This window comes from Molossus molossus, unplaced genomic scaffold (assembly GCF_014108415.1).
Source record: "Molossus molossus isolate mMolMol1 unplaced genomic scaffold, mMolMol1.p scaffold_m16_p_15, whole genome shotgun sequence".
Lineage (NCBI taxonomy): Eukaryota > Metazoa > Chordata > Mammalia > Chiroptera > Molossidae > Molossus > Molossus molossus.
In genome coordinates this window covers 16,299,806-16,319,869 of record NW_023425350.1, presented here as the reverse complement: position 1 = coordinate 16,319,869, position 20,064 = coordinate 16,299,806, and the positions used below count along the sequence as shown (strand labels likewise).

The following is a 20,064-nucleotide window of genomic DNA, read 5'->3' as shown; positions in this document are numbered from 1 at the left end:
TGGTTCCGGAAGCTGCGATGGTACAGGTAGAAGAGGCCAAGCTGGACTCCACCTCCTATACTAGGGGATTATGTGAAGGTGGCATGAGAGGGCCCACAGTGGGCACATTCCCTGCACAAGGGAGGCCCAAAGGCCACTCACTTTCAGCTTGAGAAGCAGCAATAACTAACGCAGGAGTGTGCTTGAGTGTGGAGAAGAATCACCTCACCCCATCTATTCTTTGTAAAAATTAATGAATTAATTAATTTTACGCAAAATGTCACTAGAGCAAAGAACAATGTTGCGAGCAGTTACTGGGACAAAACAAAGTCTTTTCATGTTTGGGTCCCACCAAATTCAGACCGTTCGTTAAACCATATCCTGTAGGGTAGGATCCAAAGGGGAAAGCAGTGTTAGAAAAAGAGAAGCTGGACAAAGGAGGTCTGGAGAGAGTGTGAAGGGATAGAGGGAGGAAGTGCAGAAGAAAAAGGAGAAAGAAAGAGGGTGAAACGCAGGAGAAAAGTACACCCACGGTGAGAAAACCACACACGAAACAATGAGACGGAGAGGCAAAGAACAGGAAGAGGGAGAAAGGTCCCCACATATTCCAGGGTAAGCCAGAGGCCACACCCTCCAGTTCCCCAGCAGTCTTCAGTGTAAGATATCAATGTCCTCTGAAATTCTGCATACCGCTTCTCAGTCTACATGAGCCTTTAACTCTTACAGACGCCCTCCCTCCATACCAGGTGGTCACAGGGACCCAGTGGGATGGCAGTGATCTGATGGGCTCTGGAGAAGGTCACAAAAGCAAGATCATCCTCTCGGCGCAATGAAACCAAACTAGGTCAGACTTGGGGCCTCTGCAACATCACCTTAAGGATCTAGATTCCTGGAACGGCATGCACCGAGTCAATGACATGATATGGGGCTACGATGGTCGTGCTAAAATGTCTTACTTGGCCAGCAGGCTCATGAGGTAGGTTGAGGTGTTGGTGTCTAGTCTCAGGGGAGGCACTGTGACGTAGGCGGCCGCATGGGACCAGTCCTGATGGTAGTAGTGTAAGCCTGTCAGCGTGGCATGCGCAGTGGTGGTCTCGGCCAGCACAACCTTCCCTGGAAGAAGAAGGGTCAAGCCATAACTAGGAAGCCAGCGAACTTGAGGGATCGTAGTCTGGACCTCTCACTTGACAGGTGATGGAGGCGGAGTCAGAGAGAGGAAAGGACTTGCCTAAGCTCAGCTGGGTGTTTGAGAGCGCAGCCGGGTTCAAGGCCAGAGTGCTCCCGATCCCCCCACTGAATCCAGGCAAGGGGAACAGAAGGGCAAAGTCAGAGGCGAGGCAGCACTGATGGCGCTTCAAGGAGCACAATTGGCCGGAGCATGGGTGCTACAGGGTGCTGATGGGAGGATGAAGGGCCGTGAATGCCACGCTAGGGGCGGTCCGGACTGTTTTCTGAGCAGGCAGGTGCTGTGAGCACCATGAGGAGAATCGCTGGGGGTGAGGTCCGCAGCAGGGGCTAGAGGGCAGGGAGATGGAGGTGGGATCGTCGGGAGGCAGAATAGTGGAGGCCAGGAGCCCTTCCTCCTGTTTATACCCCCAGGTTTACGACCATGATGACTATTTCTCCTGTTTCCAGGACCTGACTGGCACCCTGAGCCAGGCTGGCATTGTAAGCAAGTACAAAGCCTTCAGGTGTTGCCAGATGCTCGCAACAGGAGTCACAACAGGTGCCCAGGGCTCGTACACAGGGTTCCAGGTGGCTATAAGGGAAGTTGGACCCGCACACTGTTATTTCTCTAGGGACATCCCAGGCATCCCTTTAAATGTCCATTGGAACTGGTCCAGGATTTCATGTTAGTTACAAGGCAACCACCAGTAACACTCAGGAGGCCAAAAAGATACCAATTAGTGAGTCAACTGAAAACTTGAAAAATTTTGCTGGACCCAGAAGAGGTGACAGACACTTCTGTAAAGCTGTTATGCATATAAATGTGCAGACGAACCCTCTAACTCTAATGGATTGAACCCAGGCTAGTGTAGGGTGCTTCTGGGGAAGACTGGTAGAGAGGAGGAAGGGCAGGAGCAGGGCGGGACCTCGGGAGCCGGGCCATGGAGTGCAGGGAGCTGGTGGATTCCACCCGGCTCCAGTCCCACCATCCATGCCCCGTCCATCCACCATCTGTGCCCTGTCCGTCCCAGCTCAAGGGACTCACCTTGCATCTTAGCAGCTGCAATAACATCACCGGCCGAGATGCTGGACACGTTGACCAGGTAGATTGGACAGTGAGTCTAAACACAAAAACATGTTGGGAAGAAGAAAGTATTAACCCCATAAAGCTAACAAGCACCAACATCACCCTGGCCAAATCAACCTTGGCCCTGGCATCTCCCCCTCAGGGTGCCGGTCTAATGCTGCAGTGCTGGGGTGCAGTACTGGCAGCCAGAGCACAAGCTGCAGGGGAAGTGGGTGAAGCAAGGAGGAGCAGGCAGCACCCAGCACCGGAGCCCAGCGGGAACGTGGGCAAGATGTTGAGAGCTGAACCTCACATCTTCTACCAACCAACAAAAGGCTATTTATAATTTAACAAAGGATTATTTTAATTTCATGTTCAGCCCTGGCCAGGTGGCTCAGTTGGTTGGAGCATTATCCTGTACACCAAAGGTGGCAGGTTTGATTCCCAGTCAGGGCACATATCCAGGTTATGGGTTTGATCCCAGGTTGGGGCGCATACAGAAGGCAACCGATCAATGTTTCTCTCTCACACTGATGTTTCTCTGTCTCTCTCTAAAATCAATAAAAACAGCCTGGCCGGTATGGCTCAGTGGATTGAGCATCATCCCATGGACTGAGAGGTCCTGGTTTGATTCCCAGTCAGGGCACCTGCCAGGTTATGGGCTGGAACCCCAGTAGGGGATGTGCAGGAGGCAGCTGATTGATGTTTCTCTCTCTCTAAAAAAATCAATAAAAACATATTTTAAAAAACAAAGGGTTCATTCAGGGTTCAAGTCTATACCAGACAGGAGAAGTCTTACAGACAACTGGATGGTAATTTTTTTTTTGTTAACCCTCACCTGAGGACATTTCCCATTAATTTTTAGATAGAGTGGAAGGAAGGGAGAGAGAGAGAGCGCAACATCAATGTGAGAGATTCATCAATTGGTTGCCTCCCACACAACCCCTACTGGGGCTGGGGATCACACCTGTAACCCAGGTATGTACCCTTGACTGGGAATCAAACCCTCGACCCTTCAATCCTTAAGCCGATGCTCTAACTGCTGAACCAAACCAGCCAGGGCCAGGGCTGGATTGTAATATTGATTAGCTTGTCCTCTACCAAGCTGTGTGACCAAGGTCCAAGGCTTAACTTCTCTGGGCAAATGTTGGAGTTAAACAACGAGGAGCTGCTCTTTTGTTGTTCAAATCCTTCCTTATGCTAGGGTAATTTTCCGTCAGGAAATAACTGCTAATACAACGACTGTTATGACAGTAAACCAATGTCCTTATCCAGCCTCCAGACTTATAAACTGCTAATGGGAGACTGTGTTTTCCCAAATGTTATTCTGATGCCTTCCTTGTTGATGAAATTAGGACAGGGAGTTTAGGAGCTGGCCTGACGTTTGGTGTACTGGCACAAGCTCGCTCATCCTGAGACCAGCCAGACTTCCAATCTGTTTCCCCTGACACCCCTAACAGTACACCCTCACGTCTACGTCCTCCCAGGTAGCCCGGGTCTCCCCTGAGGAGAGGTTCTCAAGCACTAATGCCCGCGGAGTAATTGGATTGCTGGGCGTCACCCCGTTTCTGATCAGTGCGTCTGCATGGGCCCGAGGAGTTGCATTTCTGCGTTCCTATCTCTGACAAGCGATGCTGCTGCTGCTGGCCTAGGGACCACACTTAGAAAACACTTAGGAGGTAACCTAGATCGTCCGAACAGATCAAACCAATGTCAGAAAGAGAAATGATCTTCGTGCAGTGCTTTTCCTTCCATGGCTGCTTTGATTCTCACAACCAACCTGTGAGAAGTGAGTTATATTATTATTCTAATTACATATATATATATTCTTGACTTTTTTATAGAGAGAGAGGAAGGGAGAGGGAGAGAGAGCTAGAAACATCTATGAGAGGACATCAATCGGCTGCCTCCTGCACACTCCCTACCGTGGGTCAAGCCCGCAACCTGCGCTTGTGCCTTGATCGGGAATCGAACTGGTGACCTGTTGGTGCACAGGACAACGCTCAATCCACTGAGCCACACCCGCCGGGCTATCATTCTAGTTTTAGGTAATAAAATGGTGGATCCGAGTGGTTGAGTAGCTTGCATAGGATTGAGAGCTTGCTTTTGGTAAAAGCCCCACATCTCTGGCTGGGTCCCACCACCACAGGTATCAGCGCCCCGACTCTGAGAGGGTTTTACCCCAAACCACATGAGGAAAAATGACGAATGGCCCAGAGGCAGCAGTTTAGTCATGGTTCTCTAAGCACGATGTCTGCCTCTTCCTCGACAAGCAGCAAGCCCAGTTGCACTGAGGCTGTGGTGCTGCCCCTCACCCTGCCTCCCCGGGAGCCTTTTCCACTTGAGCAGCGAAGCCAGGCTCAGTGGGGTGGAGGACCCCTGCCTGGTCTGTGGGAATCACAACGTTCATTCAGCAAACAGTGTTGGGGTTCTATGAGCCAAGCATGCTGCTGGCACCCAGAACAGAGTGGGGTTCCACTGTACAGGTTGGTTTCTGATCCCAGATACAAGAACGGACTTCTGGTGGGTGGGTAGGGGGTCTACTTACCCTGTTTGCAATGGTGATAACTCGGTGAGTGGCTTCAGCTTCCAGCTGTTAGAAACAAAGGGCAGGAAGAAAACAAGCTGCACCAGCTCTCCCAGACAAGCCCACACCTGCCCGAGAGCCCGCCTCGGAGCAAGCTTGCGGGGATGTCTGACCGAGCCAGAGGGACCAACTGCACCCACAAGGCTGGCGTGGGGGCAAGCCCTAGGCAGGGCACCAGGCTCCAACCGCCTCTGCTCACCCTGACAGAATCCTAGGACTTGGCAGATTAGGCACATCCTTGCTGGATGCTACTCAGGGCTTAATGAGAAGGCAACGCAACAAGAGCAAATGAGAACCTGGAGTTACATCTCTCCCGTCTTCTGGTATATTCTTCCACTGCCACCTCAGCACTGGAGGAGAGGAGCGATACTGATTGATTTCAAGCTGGAAATCAGCCTGGGTCAGGGTTTCGGAATGTCAGTACTATTGACACTTTGGGTTGGATAATTGTGGTGGGGAGCTCTCTGGGGACGGTAGGATCTTTAGCAGCATCCCGTGCCTCTACCTACTAGATGTCAGTAGCACCCCACCCTGCAGTTGGAATAATAAGAGATATCTCTAGACATTGCCAGATGTCTCCTGGGGAGCAAAATTACCCCTGGTGTAGATCCAGGACCCTCCCCTTGAACCAACAGATGATGATGATGCTACTCTTTCCTGTTGCTACCACTGCAGTCCAAGCTTTGCTCTTCCCCTCGCATAGCTCAAGAAAGTCCACTCCTGCGCCCGCCCCCCCCACTCCAGTTCTCACAGGCGCAGGATCCACTTGGCTGAATCTGGTGCATCTTTCTTGACCAGTTCTTAGGTGTCAAAACAGGAGCTATATTCAAGGATGCTGACAGACAGGGACAGACCCAGGGAGGAGTAAGGTGCCCCCCCCCGCTCCAGCTGACCCAGTATGGGCCGACTTGGTTCCTGTCTGTCAGAAGTACTGTCACACCCTGCTCCGGTTTCTCATCCCTCAAGGCCTCCCCATCAATGCCTTGTGGACATCCAACCACCACTCTGCATTTAAGGCTTTGAAGAAATGGAAAACAGCTTTGCCCTGACAAATGGCCAGGGATGTCTGAACAGGGTCACAGAGCAAGAAGGCACTATCTAATGTGGTCCCTCTAGAGCAGAAGTCTTTATCTGGGATCCCTGGGGAATTTGCACTGACATCCTGCAAAACTATACGAGGGTCAAACCAGAGGGCAGGAGAGCAGGGCTCTTAATCAGCATCTCAGTGAGTATCAGGCCACGAGGGGGAGGGAGCAGGCGTCTCTCATTTCGGTGGGAGGGGTCCCAAGTTTTCCTCACATACTCAAGGGGATCTTATCCCCCAAACGCCGAGTCACTGGCTTATACTCTGAAATTTCTTCTAACATCTGAAGAAACACACCTTTTCAGTCTGTCTTTTCTCTCCCGACTCAGTTTTGGGTAAAGTAGTCCCTGGTGTGCCCACACTGTCTCCCTCAGATCCTTGAAATCAGTCAAATGAGGCCAAGTCAGCCCCAGCCTGGGGGAAGCTGTTCCGGAGAAGCTTCCCCTGGGAACCTCACCCACGGAGAAAGTGATACAACACAACTTATATTTATCGGTGTCTCTTCTATCCCAAAGATGCTGTGCATCTCAGGACAGAAGCTGACAAAGGACACACGGGGGTCCTCCTCACCTCTTCTGGGCGGCTGATCTCAATTCCTTCTGGGCCCGTGATACCCAAATCTAGCGCCTCCTTAGCACCCTGCGTAACAGCAAAAGAAAGGAAATGGAAAGAATCATAGAGACACCAAAAAATACTGAACTCAAGAGACAGTAACATATGCTAGACACAGTCCATTCTATCTTTTTTTTTTTTTTTTATCCTCACCCGAGGACATTTTTCCATTTTTTGTTCAGGTAGAGTAGGAGGGGGAGAGAGGAACAGAGAGAGAGAGAAACATCGACGTGAAGGGACACATCGAGTGGCTGCCACCCGCACGACTGACCAGAGCCGGGGACAAACCGCAACCGAGGTACATGCCCTTAGCGGGAACCAAACCCGGGTCTCTCAGGACCGCAGGCCGACGCTCTAACCGCTGAGCCAAACCGGCCAGGGCTAGACACAGTCCATTCTAATAGGCTTGCTACTGTTCTCACTCCTGTAATGTTACCTTCTGCAGAGGGCAGAGTAAGGAGAGGGCTCCCTTTCAGGAAGGTTCTCCTGAGTCTTACTTATAATAATTGGAAATATCGCTTCCTCTTAAAAATACAGCTTCATAACTAGAGAAGGAGCCTGGGACACCAACGACAAGCACTATGGATTTGAAAGTCAGAATTTCCCTGCTGGAAATCTCATTAAAATATTTCTTAGAGCTGCTCCAAATGCCTTTGCTATAATGGAATTTAAAGATCGCATTAGAATTAAGACATCATTTAAAACTTAGAAACCTTCTGGACTATAAAGACAGATTTGTTTTTTACAGGCGGTGGAAAAGTTTGAATTTTCTGACAAAGATTTGTCCTCTGGGGTGTTAACATCTCACGTTTTCTTTGACATGTTTTGTCCGGACGTTGTGGGGTAGAAACGGGTGGTCAGGAATCAACCTGAGCACGGTCTCTGTTGGTGCCCTGGCCCCCCTCCCCCAACATTGTCTACGGCCTTGCCTCGGCCACCAGCTCTCCATTTTCAGCATGGACTCGAGCGATCGCCCCGATGTCTTTGCAAGCGTGAAACACTTGGTACAGCTCACTGTCCCGAAGCATGTACAAGTCCTTGTAGGTCATGAACATCTGGAACGAGTTGACACCCTTCTCTCTCACCAGCGTCTCCATTTCTGCTTTCACCTGGAGAGCAAATGCAAAGGCAGCGCCCGTGAGTACACATGTTCACAAGGCGACCGGCAGGGGCGGGCCGGCCGGAGATGGGGCACAGCCAGTGGAGTCACCACCCGACCCCCGCAGCCTCCCAGTATCTCACTCTCCTCCCACCTCCCCGCTGCTGGGTGGGCCCCTGAGCAGATGGATGAAGATGTACTGTGAAAATCGTCACGCGTGACACACATATAGGAACTGAATCGTCACCTTCTAGGCATGTTTCTCCTGCCACATAGGCTTGTCCTGTGTTTCTGACTCCACACCAGCCTTACCGGTAAATGCACTAACAACTTTTATTCCTATGGCCTATTTCCCCTGACCCCATAATGGAAGTGATGTGACAAAGGAGGCATAGTAATGCTAAAAATTCACAGACCCTGGGGAAAATCTAATCTAGGAACAAAGCCATGTGAATAAGGAGATTCATCCCAACATTGTCCGATGAGAGGAAAGCAAACTGAGTTTCATCTAGTTGACAGAATGTTAGGTGGCCATTGCACTGATGCTCATGAAGACCATGCAGCCAAGTAGAAAATGCTCACTTTAAGCAAAAGAGTTACCATGTAAAAAGCACGTATGAAAAAAAAAAAAAACTGGAAGGAAATAACTAAATAACAAATAGTGACCCGATTATAGGCTTCCTTTCTTTTTTAATTTTAAAAATTGTAGTTGGAAATAAAATTTGATTATTAGAAAAATAAATTTAAAATTCTAGATGCATGAAAGTCCCCACAACCTCTGGGGATTGCTGGCCTGGCCTCAGTGTTGCCGAGAATCTGACTGGGTCCTCTATTCCAGGCCAACACTGGGAGAGGGAATGAGAAAGCCTTGGGTGTAGGGGTCACCCGTCCAAGAGGGTATCCGAAATGGACAAAGCCCCCATCTGAAATAAGAGACGGCTGACATTCGGCGTAGTCTGCACCTTTAGTCTGGTACCGGAAGCAGAGGGGTTCATGGTGTGAGGCTTGGGGCTCCAAGGCCCTTCATAAGCCCTGGGTTGGGAATAATGGAAGAGATCCGGTGAGCCTCACACCTGTGTATCTGTTTTCAGCAAGAGCAAGAAGTGGGGATGCATGGAGAGGGGACTTGACTCTGGCCCTGGGGCCGGGCCAGCGTGACCACAGCAAAGCCAGGGGTCAGGGCACAGGCTGAACTGAGAAAGGGCTCAGTGGAGCCAGCCCCAGCCACACACCAGGAGCAGCCTCCGGGCTCTCAGAGCAGGAGCGGGGTCCCGGTGGGAAAGTGCCCAGTCCCTCCATACAGGCAGCACCGAGCCAGAACAGGACTCTCCACTCTGAGACCTCAGCTCAGTGCTGTCACTGTCAGCACAAAAACAACACGACCCTCGGAGCACGACTCAGCAGCACGCTCAGCAGGTATCACACAGAACACGTGATGGTAAGTAAGCGTCAGGAGACACCGAGGTCAGAGGCAGGAGCCAGCGCTCCGGAGCCCTCCCGCGTAGACCCCGAGCCTGCTGGAACTCTGGCTTTTAAAACTAGGCAGCACAGGCCCACCTACTACCTTACTGAACCATAAGTGTTTTACCTTTCGGCATTTGGGGGAGTTAGGAAGGTGGTGGGAGGGTGTCTCACACCTGTGGGAGACTCCACACCCCAGCTGGCACCCCCCAAAATGGCCTCTCTGCTACAAGAGCATTCGCTCTGCTTTCAGGACTCCAGTTACCTTGGGTGCCCACCAGGTGATCCCCACGTGGAGGGCGTAGTCGCAGCAGACCTTGGGGTCAGCCAGACCCCGGCACTTCTCATAGGCATCCACAAGGGAGGTCTCCTTGTCAGGCAGGACATGGCCGATGATCATGGTGGTCCCTCCCACTAGTGCCGCCTGGGGAGATGGGAAAAGCGGTCTCGTCACATCTCTTCCTGCACCCAAGTCTCTGACATGGGGAGACACGGGCCCTCAGGGACATTCAGGACAACCACAGACTCTGCCTCCCAAGAGGCTGTGAGGCCGCAGCAGCGCTGGGGAACCCGTGAGCTGCCTGTCGGCACAGGGGCCAGTGTGTAACTGTCATCACAGTGGCTCCAGCACAAACCTGCTTCTCCCCCCTTGTGGGTTGCAGCCTGGTGATTAGAAAAACTACTTAGTGTGTCGCCGTGGCCTCTATTTCCCAATGAGAGGAGCCTCCTCACCCAATTTTTGGCCAACCTGAATGTACAGATGACATAATCAAACATCTACAGATAATATATGATATCTGATATAATACGAATGATGATCAAATGTTTAGTTATAATATTTACTAATTTAGTTGCACATATATATTTAAACCATAAGAAATAAAATGTTAATCTGGGTATATTGCTTTGTTTTATGCTCTCACATTTCATGAAGCAATTCTAATCAAACTTTTCATTTTCAACATCAAGGTCTTAAGCTTTTCAAAGCACATTGATTTCATGTCCTTCTACCTGTTTGAGATGGAGCACTTCTTAGGTCCCTGTATAATTTTTCAGTGAAAAACTGTCCTATTCATAATCTCCACAACATAACCACTTAAAAAAGAAATTTTTTTAAAAAAGAAATCTCAAATAAAGCCTCACTTTAATCATGCAGCGTACTTTCAGGAATAATGACTAAATCTGTATTAAAGATCTCCCCACTCCCCCCACAACACACCTTTTTTAAAACCAAATTTGGTCAGGAGAATTCAACGAGCTTCCAAAACCAGTGTTGACCAAAGTCCATTCCAGCCTAATGTGCGGTTCCCAAACAACACTTTATTAAAATAAAAATTGAGCCAGGACCTCATAATATGAGACTTTGTGAGGGCTCTGATGGTATAAGGTGACCCTCTTCTTTCTGGGGACTAAAAAGTCCTTCTGTTTGGGTCCTTACAGTGGTTTGGAGTCAGGCCCACGTTCCAGCCCCCACTCTGCCACCTCCCGGCTGGAAAGGCTCAGCCAGGCTACCTAACCTCTCTGAGATGCAGATTCTTTTTTTTTTTTTTTTAATCCTCACCCGAGGATATTTTTCCATTTTTTGTACAGATAGAGTGGGAGGGAGAGAGAGGAAGGGAGAGAGAGAGAGAAACATCGACGTGAAGGGACACATCGAGTGGCTGCCACCCGCACGACCAACCAGGGCTGGGGACAAACTGCAACCGAGATACGTGCCCTTAGCGGGAACTGAACCCGGGTCTCTCTGTACCGCAGGCCAACGCTCTAACCGCTGAGCCAAACCGGCCAGGGCGAGATGCAGATTCTTTACCTACATGATGGGAATGGCTTCTTCCCTGGAAGCTGTGAAAATCACGTGAAACATCACTCATAAAATGGACTTTGTAGCCTTGTCCCAATGTGTGTGTGTAGTCACTCAGAACTTAGCTGTTTGTCTCTTCCCCCATAGGGGGAAGAAACCCAGCACAATGAAATAGTCTTAATGATTTCATGCTTCTCTATTCAGTTAAATCCTTAATCACAAATCAGAAATATGGCTTGGGAATAAGGGCCCAAAAGAAAATTAGTTCAGTGGTCAAACAACAATTAAAATGAAAATTCTTGCAACATTGATTTCCCATGCCGATTCTGGTGGGCCATGTTGTCATGGGCAAAACCAAGGGTCTGACTTCTCGCATAGCTTAAAACGACCAACAGAGGGTGTAGTTCTGCGGCACACAGGGAGGAACGGTGATGGGGGTGGTGGAGAAATGGAGAGAAGGGGAAGAGCTGCAGATTGTAGCTTTACGAGCTGGCTTCTATTTCTGATTTGGCTGGATTGTGTCAGGCTGATTCATCCTCATAGCAGGTGGTTGTACTCTATGTATTCTGTCCTGAAATGCATTTCTTGCTTTTACACATGGACACGGGGGTGTCTGATATATTGGGATTTTACACTCTAAGTTTCATTTTTCTGTGGCTCCAGATTGCTTCCTCTGCACCTTCTCACCCCAGTATGATGGTAGCCTTGGATAGAAAAAAGGGAACCTGAAAACAGTGTGAAACAGTGTGATAATACTGTTCATAAAACCTGTGGGTACCAGAGCAAGAGTAGAAAAGGAGGTCCACATATCAAATCTCTAAATAGTGAGGTTACAGATGTAGCTAACAAACTGTTACACAGAATACAGTCTATCCTGCTACTGGGACAAGCAGATTGTCATAATGACCAAGAAGGCCATGCCTGGATTTAGAATTCTCGGAGACCTTGCAGTACGGTAGGGGACGCTGGCCTTAAGCCCCTGCACCTGCCCTTAGCCCACACAAACTGACCCATGCATGATTCATCCTGCAACTTGCAGGTCTAAGCCCTGCTCACCCCCTGCAAATCCTACCCCTGGGCCTAGGTGTGCACATGCTGGTGGTCTGGCCCCCAGGGGGACACATTCAGTCTTGTGCAGACCCTGGAAAAGCTCAGGCCTTCCAGGGAATTCCAGGGACCGAGTGTGGTCTAGAAGAGGCATAGTGGGTTCTGGGCAGACATGGCCTGGGTGTAAGGATGGCCGCTGAAAGTGTTCTGGAAGGAGTCGGGAGCATCGGATGGTGGTCCTGCCTTTCCTCTTACTGTTGTAATCCAGGGGCAACTGTGTGCCTGCTCTGCACCTCTCAGAGACCCCGAGAGGACCAGATGGAATGAATGGAAGAGCATCTGTAAGCTGGGAGGGGGCACAGAAATCTCTGGAATAATTATTTCTGCTGTTACCCAGGCCTCAAAAGAGTTTAATGGAATCAGCAAATACTCCCCCAGCTGCAGGTTTGAGTACTTTTTTCCTCTCAGGCAAGAGACACAGAGAGCTGGCTTTTTAAATATGTACAGTTCCTGCCCAGCCGGTGAGGCTCAGTGGGTTGAATGTTGTCCCATGGACTGAGAGGTCCTGGTTCAATTCCCAGTCAGGACTCGCGCCTGGGTTTCAGGCTTCTTCCCCAGTAGGGGGCGTGCAGGAGGCAGCCGATCGATGTTTCTATCTCTCCTTTCCTTTCTCTCTAAAAAATATAAATAAATCAATAAAAACATTAAAAAAATAAATAAATATGTACAGTTCCTACCCACGGGATAAAGCAGACACGCTCAGTCTTTTCGGGAACGAGATCTCAAAGGTGTGACAGACCTTTTTTACTTTTCACCCCGGCACTGAACAGCCTGGTAGAAATCAGCAGCCAAGCACAACCCAACCCTGTTCCTCAGGCTTTCAAAAGGATTATGTTTACAAATATGACTGTTGAATGTTCACAACAGTTGGTTAAGCAAGCTGCGGAAGATCTTTACTAGAAGTCAATAGAAATGATGTTCAGGGAGGCTAAGTCATAACATAAAAAAAGGGTAACTTTATAATGAGTGAAAAAGGCAGAATTCAATATGTGTATCTAAGATGTGTAGAGCTATATTTAAATACTGCCCCCCACCCCCGCCAAAGAGAAGAAATGGAAGAAAATATACCAAAACATTAACAATGACCATTTTTTGGGTGATGAGATTCTGAGTAATTTATTTTTTCTAATTTTCTGAAATTTATTTAATAGAATATCTATCTATCTATCTATCTATCTATCTATCTATCTATCTATCTATTTTAAATTCTCACCTGAGGATATTTTTCCATTTATTTTTAGACAGAGTGGGAGGGAGAGAGAGAGAAAGAGAGAGAAACATCGATGTGAGAGAGACACACCGATTGGCTGCCTCCTGCACACCCCCACTGGGGATAGAGCCCGAAACCCAGGCATGTGCCCTGAACAGGAATTGAACTGGGACCTCTCAGTCCATGGGATGACACTCAATCCACTGAGCCACAACAGTTAGGCTAAAATACTTTTCTTTTAAAGTTATGAAATGTTTTAACCATACAGTAAAAGTATAAAAAATAATACACCACATACCCAGGAACACATCAGTCAAATATAAGAGATGAATATTTATGCTGTATTTACTTTACAAGCTTTACAATAAATATCCCCAGTATAACTGAAGCCCTCCATCTCATTCCCATGCCTCTCTCCTGAGGGTGATAAACATTTCTCCCAGCCATGTTTTTATGCTTTTCCTATATTTGTTTTATAAATGTTTAAATGTATACAAATTGTATCATATTGTCCATATCCTTTTTCAATTTGCTGTTTTAAATTCAACATCATTAAGATTCATTTATGTAGATTTATTTCATTCATTTTAATTCATTGAATGAACACTCCTCCAGGTATATATTCATTTCTGAATTCGTGACATTTACTGCCACACACATGGCTGGAGCATAGTCACATACACAGGAGCGGTCCCTGAATTCAGGGTACGTTGCCAGGATGTGGAATTGCAACTTCGTGACATGTGCCCATCTCCGATTATCCCAGACATGGTCATGAACAGCTAGCTAACTCACTAGAGCCTCCTGGAGCCTGGTGGATGCAGAACTGCCCCTTCACCAACCCAAGGCGTTATTGTTGTTGTTGTTTTTAATTTTTTAAAATGTTTTTATTGATTTTTTATAGAGAGAGGAAGGGAAAGATAGAAACATTGATGTGAGAGAGACAGTGATGGGTTGCCTCCTGCACGCCCCCTACTGGGGGTCGAGCCTGCAACTGGGGCATGTGCCCTGACGGGGAATTGAACCAGGACCTCTCAGTCCATGGGACAATGCTCAATCCACCGAGCCACACCGGCCATTCCAGCTGGGCTGTGGCATTTGTTTTTATTGTGAATGTGAGACTTCACATTTCTCACTATTAAGTTAATATGAACATTAGGACCATTTGTTTAACCAACAGACACAGCAACCATTATGCACATTTAGCAGGAAAGAAAACATAATTTTACTATTCCAAAGGGTTTCCATGATTTTTTTTACATTTATGATGTACTGCTGGGTAAATCTCGATTTATTTGACGCCCAGTAATGCTGCCTCCATTTGCCCCCTAAGAAAACTTAACATACTTCATGGTAAATCCATTTTGTGACAGTTTCCAGACACACACTTGGCAGGAACTTGTAGCGAATGCAGCCTGAACCTGTTACAAATGCTCTCTTTATGCTCTGGAAGTGATCAGACCACTGTGGGACACACGGGCCTTCACACTGACCGGGGACCCTGCTCAGCACGTTGGAAAGAAACTGCAGATATAATTTATTTGCTGGCATCACGGTGTTGGAGAAAACGATGTAGTGACCCTTCCTGGCTTTGTCAGGACAAAGGTCTTTGGAGAGTCACTCTCTTACCAGCTTCCACATTGTTGCACCCCTCACTGTTGTTTGCTGAGTTCCCAGTAGCAATGTTTTTTCTCTCTATCCCACTCCATCTCATCCTCCCCAAAAGCAAAAAGATTTGGTTCTCTTGCTCTAAAGCCAAGAATCAGCAGGCCAAGGCACAAACTTTGTGCCCTACTGTTGAGAGGGCACCAGGACCAGAGCTAATCCACAGAGGTTTTCTTTGGGGACGGGGAAGGGACTTCCTGGAGCATATTTTCATACCTGTGCACCGAAAAGCGGCGTATTTGGGCAAGGTGACCGGAATTAGAAAAGCGGGATCTGCTGCCATCTAGATGTATAGAGTAAGGGCAACTCAGTCTCTAAAAGGCCCACTAGTGCACTGAGACAGACTAACAGAGCCCTGGCTGTGCTTTGCAAACTAAGTGCAGTGCAAACATTTCTGCGTTTCTGAACGCAGCTGGGAAAGCCATCATTTGTTCCGATGGATCTGCTTCCCTTGGAATTGCTGAACCACTTCCTTTTCTTTCCATGTTAAAATTATCTTCCATCTTTTACTCACACGTTCCCAAAGTACAAGAGAAAAAAATAAAGAGCTCAGTGGTTTCTCTCTTGTACTTCACCTTCAGGGATCGGTTTGCTGCTTACTGGCCCTTCTGGAAAGCCAACTCTTTTTTTTTTTTTAATTAAACATATTTTATTATTATTATTATTTTAGAAAAGCCAGCTTTTTAAGTATCACCCCACTTTGGGACATGCAAAATTCCCCCTAAAGAAGGACCTGGACATTTCATCAAGTGAGAAAAGGCATGTGCAGTACTCAGAACCATGCCTGGCACTCAGTACACAGCTCCCCGACCCCCTCCCACAGAGGCCCAGCCCATCCTGAAACACAAGCCCACCAGGCAAGGCCAGCTTCGTGGGCTTGTGTCCTGTGTAGTCCCACAGGGCCCCGCTTTTAAAAGAGTTCCATGCTTAGTGTAGTTCTCTGCTGTTACCATTTTGAAATTCTTAGTAATAATTTTTTAATGAGGAGTCCCACATTTTTATCAGCTATGCTTAACAGGTTTACACTGGGCTCCACTGCCAGCTCAACCCATTCACTGTGGGGGCCCAGGACACTGACCATTTCTCTGATAATTCCCTTCCGGGCCGCTTCAATGCTGACCACTGCCTCATCCCCTTCTGGATTTTCCCAACACCTATCAAATGCCTCTTTTCTTTGAAAAACAGATGAATAAACAGAACACACAGAAAACCCCCCAGCTTTTCTTCAGGGCATCCAAGTGACCTGTTCCTTGGGGCCATCCTCCTATCCCTCTGGCCACATACAGTTCTCCAGCATTTTCTTGACCCATAATTTGTAGCCCGTTGCATGCATCCTGCAGCTGACTGGTTTTATCCAAATTGTACATTTGCAGTTCATTGCACCCCTAAACTCCCTTTCACTTTCCTAGGGTGTGCGGCCTCTGCTACATCATCTAGGGCATGGTCCCCACCTAGCAATGCTCTCACTCTATGCATTACCATGTCTACAATTCACACTTCATTCTTTGAACTTTCTACAGAGGAAAAAAGGCAACATTCAATCCACAATACACTTTGGGAAAGGGACATTTTCCCACACTTACTCTCCCTGTCATTTACAGGCACATTATATATTTAAAGGCAAAATAGTAGAGTGACAAGAATTAGACTTTAAGGAAGGCAGATTTAGGTTTAAATCCCAGCTCCATCGCTTATTTGCTGTAAGACCTTGGGCAAGCTATTTAATCTCTTTGAGCTTCATTTCCTGACCTGTAATCTCTCCTGGGGCTACTATGAGAATGAAAGGACATAATGCATGTAAAGCCCCTAGCACAGTGCCTGCACATAGTAGGAGCCCAATAAATAGCAGTGATTCATAACTATGATAACATAGTTAATAAATAAGTGCAATTTGTAGGCAGCACCAATGTGCCATTGTTATGTGTGTCGGATGCTCCTGATGAAGTGAGAAATGTAAACACCTTGAGGGAGATTAAGAGCCCGGTTAGCAAAGAGGACAAGAAAAAAGTTTATTTTTAATAGAAATGACTTCAAAATAAAATGCGAGTACAAGACATCACAAGACAGTTCTTCCTCAGTGATGATGGCAGCATAAAGTTCTGAAGAGGAGCAGAGGAAGGGAAGGACACCTGAGGCTGGGCAGCTGACAGCTAAATGGAGGGTGGTGTGACACACAGGGCTAGGAGACGATGTGGGAAAGTTGGGGGCACAACTGGAGGACCGAGAGTAGACCTGTTTGGTTTAGGCAGAGGCAGGTCTGATTAGGACCTGGATTCCATCTGGTCAGCAAAGTTGAGCAACCTGTATTTGCAGAGGTGATGGTCATGAGGGAGCTCAGGGAGGGGGGGGTTTAGGAGGACTCTGGCCATACCCCCGTCCCTGCACAGATCTGCAGGCTTCTGGGCAGAGGAAGAAATAAAAATCTGATTTCGGAACGTGACTCTGGCTGGGAACCACAAGCTCAGCTATAGTGCTGAGCAATGAACCTGAATTTCAGCGATCGGATGGAAGAAGCAAGGTTTGACGACAGAAGAGGAGGTGATGTAAACAATGGGGGAGGTTTTACTCTGTGCAGCTAAAAAAAAAATAAGAAAGAAACAATCAAATTTAGGAGGGAAGAAAATTTTTAGACATCCTTTTTTTCTTTTTATTGATTTTAGAGAGAGAGGAAGGGAGAGGGAGAGATAGAAACATTGATGAGAGAGAATATCAACTAGCCACCTCCTGCATGCCCCACACTGGGATCAGGCCCACAACCTAGGCATGTGCCCTGACCAGGAATCAAACTGGCCACCTATTGGTGCATGGGTCGATGCTCAACCACTGAGCCACACTGGCTGGGTATAGATATCTTAAGATAGAGCCACCTGAGGGACATTCAAGTGGAGATGAAAATCTCTAATTATAACCAACATCCATCTACTGAGCACTTTTCTGTGCCTGTTTAATTTTCACAACAGTCTATACAATAGGTGTATTATTATCTCCATTATTCAGATGAGGAATCTGAGGGATGGGAGGGACACCTCTTCCCATCCATTCAGGAGGGGGACGAATAAGGGAGGATGTGATCAGAGGTGACAAGGAGGAGAAATAAGGGTGCCCAGTCTCTCGGTCCCAGACTTCTTAGCAAAACAGAAAATAAGGCCAATACCCCGGAGGAAAGGTTTGGGGGAAGTCAGGTGTGCTGGTCTGAGCTAAGATGAGGTTTGGTTAAGCCGTGTGGCATGTGGGGCATGCAGAGGCACTGCAGAACCAAAGGTCTGGAGCAAACACGTCCCTGTCATGGGCCAGTTCTGTAAAGCCAGGGGCAGGGGCAGAGAAGGCAGGCTGCGGTGCTGAGGCAGTGGGAACCATGGGGTCAGGGATGGCCAACAAAGGGGTTCAGGCAGAGGTCCAGCATGGCCAAAAAATGGGGAGGGGTCCCAGGCCAGCCCCAGAGTTTGGTAGGTGCTGAGAGGGACATCTGACTTAGAAAAGCAGTTCGATTCTCTGACATGTCTGGAGGCAGGATGCTCTGGAGAGAGAAGCCTGAACTCGGGAGCCTGGAGGTCTGGATCTGAGTCCTGGCTGTTTCACTGAGGATGGTCTTGAGCAAGTGAGCGCTGGCCTGGGAGGATGGGGTGCCATTCCCGGAAGGAGGGTTCTCTGAGAGAGGAGTGGGGTTCTGGTGGATGTGTTGAGTTTGGGGGAGGTACACAGAGGTGTCTAAGCTGTAGCTATAGACGTGGGAGTCACTGGTACCAGACTAGGTAGAGAGAGGCAGATAAAAGAAGACATATTCGAACAGGACACTGAGAGGCAGCCACATAGGAAACACTAAGACAAAGATAAAACTAGGAAGGACACTGGGAAAGAACAGCCAAGAGGTAGGAGGAAGGCCAGGCTGGGATGGGGTTATGGAAGCCAAGCAAACCCTCCTACCAAGGCAAAAACCCTGGCTCCCAGAAGAGGTAAACTGTTCTAGAGTTCAGGTGCAGGCCCCCCTGGGAAACCCAAGGCCCCCCCGCTACAGGTAGATAATCCTGGGCAGCTTCGGGTCTCAGGGACAGTGAGCACATGTGCTCAGAAAGCCCTGATTTAATCCTGCCCGACTCTTGCTCAGTAGGTAGACCCTGGGCGCATACCAGCAGCAGCACACTGAGAAATGAGGAAGGTCTGAGATTCCTGTGAAATCCCCACTTCCCCTCCTCCATTCAGCATCATCAATAAAGAACAGGCCAGACTGCCAAGCTACAGCCAGCAGCTGGGTCATCCAGGGGTCGCAAGAGCTCCTGCCTCCCTTCCCTTTGTCACAAGTTCCTAAATGCCAAGGGGAGCTGGCTCTCTCCAGGCTGCTCATGCGGCGGTGCTGGCGGCAGAACCGCCGGCCCAGCCTGGAAAAGGCTAATTTCTGGACACTCACAGGGAAAGATGGTTCCTGGGACCCAGGATGCTCACCTGGGAGGGGCCAAGGCAGCAGGGGAGTCACCCCCACTATAGAAACCTGCAGATGAGCCCTGGCCGGTTTGGCTCAGCGGTTAGAGCGTCGGCCTGCGGTCCCGAGAGACCCGGGTTCGGTTCCCGCTAAGGGCATGTACCTCGGTTGCAGTTTGTCCCCGGCTCTGGTCAGTCGTGCGGGTGGCAGCCACTCGATGTGTCCCTTCACGTCGATGTTTCTCTCTCTCTCTGTTCCTCTCTCCCCCTCCTACTCTACCTGAACAAAAAATGGAAAAATGTCCTCGGGTGAGGATAAAAAAAAAAAAAAAAAAAGAAACCTGCAGATGAAACCAGACGCAGAGGGACTCTCCAGGAGAGCTGCAAACCAGCCCGACAGCCTGGTCCCTTTCTCCCGCCACATGTGAAGTGCTGCAGGAGGGGGTCATCTGCACAGCAGAGTGCTTTCCTCACCTGATGTCACAAACACCATGTGCCACCCCACTCATCATCTGTTTTTTAGAGAAGAGCCAAGAATAGGATCTAGGCATTTTTACTCCAAATCCCATACTCTTCTGTAACGCTGAGAACAGATCTGATACTGCTGAAATAGCAACTAAGCACAGAACCTCATAGCCTGGGGGGATCCCACCCCAGCTTCGGGGTCTCCCAGAGGGTGTAGTTAAAATAGACAACTAATAAGGGAACATATGCATTAGCGCTAACATTTCTCATTTTGGAACTAGGAATACGTAACCCCAACTGGTGAGAGAAACATAAAATCATGCATGGTTTTTATTGCGAGACAAT

The 20,064-nt window shown here is 48.5% G+C and overlaps 1 protein-coding gene across 1 annotated transcript in view; it reads right to left on the bottom strand.

The window, feature by feature from the left end:
- DPYSL5 (dihydropyrimidinase like 5) overlaps positions 1-20,064 on the bottom strand; it is an 84,578-nt gene that overhangs the window by 14,753 nt on the left and 49,761 nt on the right. Inside the window, exons 3-8 of the mRNA XM_036263509.1 lie at positions 9,321-9,479; positions 7,425-7,604; positions 6,454-6,522; positions 4,761-4,805; positions 2,192-2,267; positions 936-1,092 (exon numbers count right to left, since the gene is read on the bottom strand). Of these exons, the coding sequence (XP_036119402.1) occupies positions 936-1,092; positions 2,192-2,267; positions 4,761-4,805; positions 6,454-6,522; positions 7,425-7,604; positions 9,321-9,479 (686 nt within the window). The remainder of the gene's footprint in view (positions 1-935; positions 1,093-2,191; positions 2,268-4,760; positions 4,806-6,453; positions 6,523-7,424; positions 7,605-9,320; positions 9,480-20,064) is intronic.